Raw genomic sequence first — 11,684 nt, forward strand, 5'->3', positions numbered from 1 at the left:
TTTTATTTGATGTAAGTAAACACATAAGTAACAAATAAGTGTAATAATAATAATAATAACATTGTTTATATTATGTAAATTACAACGACAGATTTTGTTGATATTCACCCCCACCCCCTCCACCCCCACCCCTCCCTCCACCCCCCCCTCTCCACCCCACCCCTCTCCACCCCCCAACCCCCACCCTCTCCACCCCCACCTCCACCTTCTCCCCCACCCCCTCTCTCCACCCAAAAAAAAAACAAGATTTTTTTTACATGTCTAAATTATGTATTTTTTTTTTTATTATTATGATTTGTATTTTCATGTGATTAGTTACCTGAAATTAATCATTGCTGTTATCAGACCTGAACCTTACATTCTTATTTCTTATCATTCTCACTGTATAGGAATTTATACTGTATCTCCTGTTTATCATTCTTCTGTGTTGACATTCTTACCTCGTCTGTGTGAGTGAGAGAATGACAGACTAAGAATGTTTGTTTGTAGTCTAGGTTTTATATATATATAAAATGTTATACCCATAGAATGATATATACAACACGTGTGGTTATAACAGCGTGAGAATATATTTTGTCAACACGTCTTATATAGAATGTTGTGGTAGTGTTTTGTAGAGGAGTTTTTCATCGGTTAATGGTAGACTTTACTTCACAGAGGTGGTATTTCACACAAGTTCTATTGATGTTGTGAGTTAAACGAGTTACCTGAGGTTAATGACATGATAAATTGGTGTCTAGTAATTACGTGGGTTTAATGGCATGCTTTTGGGCTTCCCTGATGACAAAAACACGCACACACACATATGCACAGTCACTGACCGTCACCTATGTCTGTTATCTCTGAGTTTATAAATTATTCAGTGTGTGTATATATAGTTCCTCCTTCTCTCCTTCCATCCCAGATTATTTCACCTTAAGATTAACCACCCTAACGCTAATCTAATCCCCCCCCTCCCTGTATTAGGTTAGGTTAGGCTAGTGCTAGGGTGGTTAATCTTCGGGTGAAATAGGATTGAAAATGTTGGGTGATCCTTCATGTGATTCAGAGATACCACTGATTTTATTTCTCTCTCTAGATATGTTAATTTTTGGTCTTTAATAATATAATGGTAAAAATATACACACCTTCCACTTCCAACATTTATTTTGTAAAACATTGTTCCAAACTATGATACAAAACTCAAATAAGGTGTGGAGGAATTTACACATTATCATCTCACAGTGTATATACAAAAAAAATTTAATATACTCCTATTAAGTAAAAGAACTGAAGCATAGAAGGTATTGTTGAATTTGAATATAGTTGATAATATCGAGTATTAGGCAAGGTTCTCTGAGATGGGTTGAGAAGAATTTTGTAGATGGAAAAAATTGTGTTGTGGAAAATGATGATGATGATGATGATGATGATACTAATTTAATTTTCCTGCAATGATGAGAAAATAAAAATAAAATCAATCAAAAAATCCACTAATTATTTTTTTATAGCTTAACTTAAATAAATATATATATTGTTTCATAATTAATATCTACATAATTAAATATTCCTAATTATTGATGCTAGTTGTTAAAGCACCTAAAACACATTACATAATAATACAGGAAATATGATAACATATAAACTTAAGGAGTATTTACCTTGATTACCTGTACTTAATTAACGTATTCAGTCAGGTAAAAATAAATAAATAAACAGGAGAAATACAACCAGTGATAATTATACCAAACATAATAAACAAGAACCAAAAATGAAAGAAATTAAAAAAAAAATTCCCGAAGTTGAAAAAAAATTATGAAAAAAATTACCACGAAAATGAAAGAAATTAATCAAAACATCTCCAAAAAAATTCTATCTACAATTTGCTTTTCAACTTTCTCATAAAACTGTGACTAGAAATAAATATAAAAAAAACAGTTAACTATACTGGCCAACGTATATACTTAGAAGGTAAATGTCTTTTAGGGTGAGAATTCAGTGTTTAGTTGCATGACACTCTATTGCACGGGAAAAAATAGAGATCTTTTTTTTTTAACATTATTTATCATAAGCGCTGACAGGAGCCGTATTGTTGCTCTACATATGTTGACATATAATTCTTGATTGTCTGTCTGTTGATTTGGTTAAATTAATCAAAATGTAGAGTTGAATTTGCATATTATCTTCTTTATCTACTCTAAATGCTCCACCAAAAAGGAGCATAAGGGTTGAACACATACGGATATCCAAAAGGTATAAAAAAAAATCACAATATAGCAGTCAACATATTCTGGCAACACTGATGAAACATAGAGTAACCTCAGTTATCAAAATAAATATAATTTCTCATCAATAATTTCCGTAACTACATCACTACATTAATCAATACATTTCATAAAGTGTTTTATTTATTTTTTCGTGAGGTTTTTACCAGAGATTCACCAGTTCTTTAAAGCACAAGTAACTATGAACCTAACTGCAGAACACAATGGGCAAGTTAAGTTCACATTTACCAAGCAATATCCACAACATGGGTTAAGTGACGTGTCGACTAAGGATACTGTCACTTGCGGTTAATGCCAATGTATCACGAGTTATAGCTTTGATGGTCTTGGACACTGATCTAGCATTCTATAACCACTCAGAACATACTTATAAATAATTAGAAAATGATGTACTGGTTTGTTTAATTCCATGGATAATGACGTACTGGTTTGTTTAATTCCATGGATAATGACGTACTGGTTTATTTAATTCCATGGATAATTTTATTTATTTTTTACGTCTTCACAATGTAATTTAAAAGTTTGTTAATTTGGTGTTTTTTTTATGAGTATATTCTGTTTGTGTTATGGTTGCTTTACCGTATCCAAGAGAGCGAGAGAATATTACCTATTAATTATACGACTTGCAGTACCACAATAATCTATGTCATGTACACACACACACACACAAACACACACACACACACACACACACACACACACACACACACACACACACCAAAGGCAAAATGCGATATGATAAATCCTAGGGAAATTTTCTACCACTAATCAGAATTACACAGTTGTAAATTTAACAGGAAAAAACATATGTATTAAATTTATGCAATGCGTTAGTTAAATTTTGTCTTTCGGTGTATTTTTGTAGCATTGTATTCTAGATTATCAATACAATATAATGATCGAGATAGCATTTAGATATGTTGTATTTCTGAGGGTTTAATATTTTTGCCTTTGGTGGTGGAACTGAACAAGCTATAGTACCGGGAGAAGGCGTTTCCCATGACAGAATTTAAGCGAACATTTGGTGAGGAAGATATCATTGCCTCACCTCAAGAGCCTTAACCTTAGGGGGGGTGGGAGAGATGACTGCCTGCTGTGAAAGACCCTAAACTTTATAGGGATATTTTTAGGGGAGGAAGGATTCATCTTTTTCTTCCCCTATTGAAAGACCAAAATAGGGTATAAGCAAACAGACAACTCCCCCTGAAAGACCTTAAAATAGGCAGGAGGTAGATATCCACCCTCCTGTGAAAGACCTTAAATGATAAGGGAGAGATGCAATCCTCTCCTGAAAGACATGGTAGTCCAGCGCTCAGTGTACAATACTAGCGACAAGTGAGATCCATCGTTTACAATGTCATAAAGCCCAACCAGTCAACCATAACAATGACTCCACTCCACTCTTTCACAAGTAACTGCCGCCTGTAGTACACACACACACACACACACGGCAGCCCTCAATACAAAGAAACTAACATTACCTTTCCATAAACTCTCTCCTCGTGACTGTCAAGTATAAAAGGGACTGTGACTCCTACCTTACCCTATCTAAACCTCTTACATATATACTTTACATGAAAATGGTATATCATTCATGACTGCAAAAGTTATTCCATAATGAAAGACATTGGGAAGTGATGTTTAAATGAGTCTATAAACTTTACTCTCCTCATGTTGTGTTACCAAATTTAAGTCACCCAAGAGGACATATAAAACAATTCTTAATTACATATGAATTCATGATAAACTACACAGAGTTGATTTTTGTTCTTCTTCTTCTTCTTCTTGAGCTTCCAAGTGCTTTAAGACACATGGCCAGTGTGTGTGTGTGTGTGTTGTGTGCTGAAGAACTTAAAGGTGAGACTATAGTGAGTATAATCATCACCCTCTTCACTCTAATTGGCCCACATAACTGGACTCGGAACATTTTGCTGCGGGTCAATTATTTCGACTGCCATGACGCATCCACACACACACACACACACACACACACACACACACACACACATAACCCCTTACAGTAACATGGCTGGCACAAAATCATACAATACTTGGCCAAAAAAAAAAAAAAAATAGTTTCCCCTACAATCATCAAGGAGCAAAAACAGCATCAATGACAACAGTTAGAGGAGGAGGTTGGAGGCGGCACAAAACCTCCCAAACATAATAAACCTCCAAATACCACGACCTCCAAAAGTGAACCCTCCAAATGAACACCACATCAAACGGGGCACACCACTCCTCATTCCCTCCCTGTAACACCTCCAACACCGCTCCCGCAAGACAAACACAGGGTAACAAACAGAGACTCCATTAGCCTGCTATGGTAGACGATCAACGGAGTTTATTCAGAAGTCGCCACCACACAAAACACAGGAGAGGTACTGAGATACAGGTGGTAAACACTTCTGGGACTAGAGCCGAGTTGAGTAAGGTGAGGTGACTCTTCTTATTTGTTACCTGTACACAAAGAGAAAAGATGGTCAGGTTAAATTATTATTATTAATTAGTCCTCTCACCTGAAGCAATATATATACCTTGATAGATATACGGCTATTGTATACCTGTACTGTCACTGTATATTGTATGTATACCTGTACTATCTAAGAAAACTGCAATACAAGACAAAGAAAAAACAAAGAAATCTACGTAAAATCGATAGCATTCAGTGAAAGTATTTATCAGGTTCAAACAAGACTCAAATACTTCTCTTTTTTGTCTTTTTTTTTTGCTTCAGTTTGAACTAAATCACTAATACCTGTTATCATAAGTAATAACTCCTAAATAATGTTCACTTAGACGAGAACAAGTTATTATTTTTTTTTTTACTTGACTAAATATAACTCGGCTTACTCAGCTATCATTGCTAGTCTCTGTATTACCATATCAAATATTATCAGTTTATTTACTGTAATCTTTACTTTTTAAATTGGTATTACTTTTTTTTATTACATTATATTCTATTTATTATGTTTAAGTTAGGTTAGATTAGGTTAGGTTAGGTTAGGTTAGATTAGGTTAGATTAGGTTAGGTTAGGTTAGGTTAGGTTAGAGTGTTTAATCATCAGGTGAAATAAACTTGGGTGCCTAATCTTCATGTGATACGAAAATAAACATTCCTACTAAGTTTCCAAATCACGTAAACTTGTGTGTGTGAGAAACATTACTGACAGGGAGGAGGAATCACCTTGTCTCTCCCATATCGTGACAGTAAATCTAACTATAGTCTGCATAAAGGTATCATTTTAACCTAATCACCTAAACTACCTGACAAACGACCATTTAGTGTCCAGGTGACCCTCATGAGCTGGTAGGTGTAACAAGCGCACGTGGGCCTCGTTACCATATTATAATTATGAGATTAACTACCGATTATCCGTGAATGGTTGAATTATCACCCTCCTCCACCCCTCCCACCCACCCCCTATAATCATATGCCCTCGGGTTGGCATCATCGCGTGACGTCACCTTGTGGAAAAAGTCGATTTCATGTCGTTTCCTTTTAACTAACAATTATACATCTTTCACAATGTACTATAATCATAAATAAAATAAACAAATTCACGTCTAATTTTCATTTGGGAGACATATCGGTTCCAAAAGATACTCGGGGCAAGAAAGCGCTATGGTGAAAGACACAAATGGGTGACAATCTTCTTTTGTTATGGTATCCCCCTCGACCATACTGCGCCTGACGCCTCTAATAACAATAGGGTGAGCATAATTAATTAGATAGAGTCATTAACGGGATGGAATGAGCGTACACGTGCACACACAAACACACACACACACACGCACACATACACACGTGTTTCCCCTTCTGACCTATCATAGAGGGGAGAGAGGAGAGGAGAGGGGAGGGGGGGGGGGGAATTTACCTGAGGGGGAGGGTTAATATACACCTCACCTGTCGTTAATTATTTCTCATCTCGTGATAATATTACCTGATGTATTAACAAGGTATTATCCTCTATCACTCTACTTATTGTTTCTTCTTAAATTTACATTATTCACCTTTATTTATTCCCCTTATTCATTATTCCCCTCTTATTCTCACCAGTTATTGGTTTATTATCTTTATTTTTGTCCCTTCTCCCCTCAACAGTCTACTTATGTTAAACTGGTAACTGTAAACTAAGTGACTTCATATGAAATTCATTATCATTTCCCCTCCAATGGCGTTTTTACTATGTCCCCTCACTCTTCCTCTCCCCTCTTCTTCCCCCCTCCTCTCCTCCCTTACCAAAAGTACTTCTCCCTCTCTTCTCCTTTTACCTTCCTTCTCTCATCACCCCTCATCTTCCTTCTTTCTCACCCTTTCTCCTCCCTTCCTCTCCCTTCACCCCCCACCCCCCCCAAGTCACGAGAGGGGCAGATGGTGTGTCCCCTCTGAAGCGGTAGTGAGGGGAAGAGGGAAGATAAGGCCACCATTGACGGACAAAAAATGGATATATATATATTTTTTAAATTATAAGATAAAATATATTTACCCAGGTGTTAATGATGTGTTTTCCAGGTGTTAGATGTTAGTGAGGTGTTTGTTAGATGTTAGTGAGGTGTTTGTTAGTCAGATACGAAGAAGGAGTAAGTAACTTATAAGAACACTTTCAACCATACGTACAAATGACACTAAAATCCTTACCTACCTTGGCACTGTTGGATTGAAAGTTATCAGCAACTCGGCGTAAATCTCTCCCTGCTCGTCTCCACACACCACTTGCCCCTTCTTCACCTGCCTGTGGGTGTTCCTCCTCTCCATCAAGTCCTTGGGCTCTCTCTTCCTCTCCCTGACATTGGGGAGGGTGGTTGGGGGGATGGTGGGGAGGAGGGCGTGGAAAGAACCAGGAGAGTTGGGGTAAGGCATGGTAGGGGTCAGGTTGTGGGTGTTCATTCTGCAATCGGCGTCTTATTTCCCGTATGTGTTCCAGCCCTTTCTTGACGGCGTCCCTTTCTTTATCGTCTAATCTCCCGGTGGATACAGCACGGGTGGGGATGCTACTGACGATACCCAGGGCCTCTGAAGGGGTGGTGGTGGTGGTGGTGGTGGCTGGGTGTGTGTTGAGGGCGGAGGTCGTGGGCGGGAGGGCAGGAGTGGTGGAGTTCTTGTCTGGGAAGAAGGACAGGTAGGAGTGTGCTCGTCGTAGTGGTGAAGGTGTTGGTGCGTTGCTGAGTACCACGTCAGGTAGAGGTGCCAGTCCTGATGGTGATATGAGTACTGAGTTATGAGTCATTAACTCTATAACTGAACTAATATTTTCATAGAGTCATTACCATTAACTAATAGTAGTCAGTGTCATTAATAGCACAACAGTAAGTACCATTAATAGCAAGTGTCAGCGCTAAACAGGTTGAAGTCAGGCCAGGGTAATTAAGACCACAGGTGAACTAACACAAACCACGACGTTCAGTTCATTACCTCATAAAACACACAGACACACATACACCTGTGACACCTGGAGACGAAGACTCGCTTATTACCTGATGTCCCTAAATGCCATTAAATAGTAATTACAGGTTATAAAAGCAGAGACTATTATTACGGAGATTGTTCACCTCACGCCCCACACACACACACACCACACACACACGAACATGGAGAGAGAGAGAGAGAGAGAGAGAGAGAGAGAGGTCCCACAAGTAACACCCAAGAGAAGAATTTTAGCATTGTTTTGACCCGATTCTTGTCGCGAGATACGGAGAAGTTTCGACAGTAAGAATCTTAGCAAATTATACATTTGTGAAGTACATTCTTAATGACTCTTAGGTTAGGTTAGCATTATGTTAGGTTAATCATGAGGTAAAATAAACTGGGGGTGTCTAATCTTCAGGTTAACCCACCAAACGAGAACCGTAAAATACAAAGGACTTGACACTGAAATTCCTCTCGTAACCTCTATATATATATTGCCTCTTATCACCTCAAGTACGGAAAGAAAAATAACAACAGCTCAACGAACCTCTCTGAAAAGAATCCCATCCCTGATCTTGACTACAGAGAGCACAGGTGTTATCAAGGTTGAGATAAACAAGAACACAACATGATAAAGATAAGAGTGTTATCAGTGAATCATTATCTCCAAGTTTAATGTCAACAAAGAGATTTCAAACCTCCATCATGAGACTGCCTGGCGCCTCTGTGTGTGTGTGTGTGTGTGTGTGTGTGTGTGTGTGTGTGTGTGTTATCTGGAGAAAGTGATCAGTTGTTATCAGAACTGTGTATAATGCTTCGAGGAGCCAAAGATGTACTGTATATTGTAATTAAGGTACAGTTCAGGTGTGACACAAGGTCTAAGGTAGGGAATGAGTGTGATTGTAACTTGCTCTGTTTACATCCTACTTGGTCGATAGTCTGTTATAACCTAACCTAACGCTAACCTAACCTAATCTAACCTAACGCTAACCTAACGCTAACCTAACGCTAACCTAACCTAACGCTAACCTAACGTAACCTAACCTAACCTAACCTAACCTAACCTAACGCTAACCTAACGTAACCTAACCTAACGCTAACCTAATCTAACCTAACGCTAACCTAACGCTAACCTAACGCTAACCTAACCTAACGCTAACCTAACCAGATCCTGTTAAAATAGAAAAATTGCCAAAGTGGGATGATACCCTTTGTCTTACTGTTTACAAACATACATACATACATACATACATACATACATACATACATACATACATGCATACATACATACATACATACATACATACTTACATATAATATACATACACTCTCTCTTTAACACTCTATCTCTCTCTCTCTCTCTCTCTCTCTCTCTCTCTCTCTCTCTCTCTCTCACCTCATCGAAGACGCAACTTAACTCAACCTAACCTAACCCTATACCATATATTAAACCGTATATGCACAAGAAGAACCTAAACACAAAACACTAAACCAGTTATTAAGATCTTTACATGATAACTCTCCTCATAGTAACAGTTAGTGACTAAGTTAGGTTGTTCATGAATCAAGTACGTTATTTTTTCCTTCTTTAAATAACGTGAGTAATATCCTCTTTAGGTGAGGTTATTTTAGGTTAGGTCAGCTTAGGTAAGGTTAGGTTAGGTAAGCTTAGGTAAGGTTAGGTTAGGTAAGCTTAGGTAAGGTTCGGTTAGGTAAGCTTAGGTAAGGTTAGGTTAGGTAAGCTTAGGTAAGGTTAGGTTAGGTAAGCTTAGGTAAGGTTCGGTTAGGTAAGCTTAGGTAAGGTTAGGTTAGGTAAGGTTAGGTAAGCTTAGGTAAGGTTAGGTTAGGTAAGCTTAGGTTAGGTTAGGTAAGCTTAGGTTAGGTTAGGGGTAACAACACCGTACTTATAATAAACATAGTACTCAAGAGGTGAGGACATCGTACTCACAATGTACTCAAGTTATTAAGTCCTCAAGGTGTATAATAATCTAGGTCACTGATCAAGTCCATTTCATTCTAAGGCTTGTCACGGTATTAGTGTCAGAAAACATCAGTCTAATGTCATTTGGTGTCATAAGAGGTCAGACTTGTGTCACTTGAAGATCATAAGAAACTAAACTCATTTGCTGACATAAAATAGCAAACGAGTGTCAATTAGTGTCAAAAGATATCCAACCAGTGTCACAAGAGTCCTGGCCAGTGTCATCCAGATCAACCAAGTGTCATCTGAAGGTGTCATTCAGTGCCATCCAAGTGCCACGCAACAGATACGGGAGCCAAAGCCTTTCACTCGACACCCACGTCATTACGGAACAATGTAAGCTGTGCGTCATCGCCCCTTTCCCGCCTTGTTAGACGCGTGGAAGCTCTTGCGCAATGTGGGTTCATCTTGACTACTGGATCTTAACTAGTGGCTTAGATAGATAGATAGATGGATAGATAGATAGATAGATAGATGGATAGATAGATAGATAGATAGATAGATAGATGGGTAGATAGATAGATAGATAGATAGATTGATTCAGTGAACCTTCCACGAGAGAATATATACTTCTCAATAAAGATGAAACTAACAACAGAAGTACCATATAACAAAGTACTAATTACTAACAAACTGTATATATTAACTCTCATTTCTATAAACAAAAGCACAAATTTCCCCCCAAAAAAAATATAAATAAAAGATAAGAAGTTCAACAATTTATTAGTTTTTCTCGTTATCAGTTACGAGATTAGACTATTTTAACTCAATAAATTATACATTAAGAATATCAACGTGGCGTAGAATCGTTTGTATCAGATAATGTTATAAAAAAAAAACCGATATTTATTTCCCCTATTGATGAACAATATTATGAGCACGTTCACTTAATACTCAGAATATTGTTACACACACACACACACACACACACACACTCACACACACACACACACTCACACACTCACAGGTCGCAACACGTGAGCCTGGGACGCCCTAAACAAGATGCAACATGTCCTATATGTTAAGCGCCTCGGCATTGATTTTACCTCCAAGTGCTTCATTTAATATTTACACTTTACAAACAAACAAACACTTTAAATACCCTCATATTAAATATACATGTTTACTGAGCGTCTGTAATATACGTGTGTTTTTTTTTGTTTTATATTTCATAATGTAAAGAAAATACAGACTTAGATGAGCTAGGCTTCCAGGTTTTATTTTTACAGATGCGTATTGTTGTATAAATCTGCGGACACTTTGCGTATATGTTCAACACGAGCTGTTTTCAATACTGCACTTGTAATAATTAATTCCTGGCTAATAATTTATAATATAATTACATACATACATACACACATACACACACACACACGGCCACAGATGACATACTCGACATGTAAACTGTTTAACATCTGACACTTGACAGGTATCAACAATAGGCAGAGTTCACTAACCTCTGGAGCTGTGGAGGTTTCGCCAGTTCATTTCTGCAGTAGTAACACACTCGTCACCGTAAACCAGGTCACTGTCAATCAGGTCACTGGTATAGCCAAATGGCACAGCACAAATACGGAGAAGTAAACTGGCCATGTTTCAGTGAAGAAGGGAAAAAATATACTTTATTCCTGGCAGATGCTTAACTTGTAACATCCGCTCGGTAACTGACTGAGTGAGGGATGCTCGTCGGTACTGAGTCGGTAGCTCGAATTCAGGCCGCAGCATCGACTGACACTATGCGCACCTACCCGCCAATCATCAGTCGCGCGAATCTGGAACTCTAGCTGTCACCAATATATTTTCCCTCAATTCTTCTCTATTTATTATTATTGTTTGAGTATAAAAAAGAAAAAACACGTTATAAATCATTAATAATTGATTAGATAGGATAATTGAAATAAAAATATATACACGGTATCTCAAAAATGAATCACTGTTTAGTGTTATTCGCATATGGCAGCGCGAGTGGGAGGGCGGAGCTTTAATCCTCCAGTGCGGACCAATCAGGAAGCAGCAGACGCACATGTGG

General features: G+C 37.8%; 1 protein-coding gene across 2 annotated transcripts; it reads right to left on the reverse strand.

Moving 5' to 3' along the window:
- Positions 1-1,196: 1,196 nt before the first annotated feature.
- Positions 1,197-11,364, reverse strand: LOC121866083. 2 transcript variants are annotated; one of them, XM_042365676.1, is made up of 3 exons: positions 11,113-11,364; positions 6,911-7,461; positions 1,197-4,724 (listed from the first exon to the last, which is right to left on the reverse strand). In XM_042365676.1, the coding sequence occupies exons 1-3, from the start codon at positions 11,246-11,248 to the stop codon at positions 4,599-4,601; spliced, it is 813 nt and encodes a 270-aa protein (XP_042221610.1). In that variant the 5' UTR covers positions 11,249-11,364; the 3' UTR covers positions 1,197-4,598. The 2 variants fall into 2 exon arrangements, with proteins under 2 accessions (XP_042221610.1, XP_042221611.1); XM_042365677.1 differs by having other exon boundaries at positions 6,907-7,461.
- Positions 11,365-11,684: the final 320 nt, after the last annotated feature.

This window comes from Homarus americanus, unplaced genomic scaffold (genome assembly GCF_018991925.1).
Source record: "Homarus americanus isolate GMGI-L3 unplaced genomic scaffold, GMGI_Hamer_2.0 scaffold10031, whole genome shotgun sequence".
NCBI lineage: Eukaryota > Metazoa > Arthropoda > Malacostraca > Decapoda > Nephropidae > Homarus > Homarus americanus.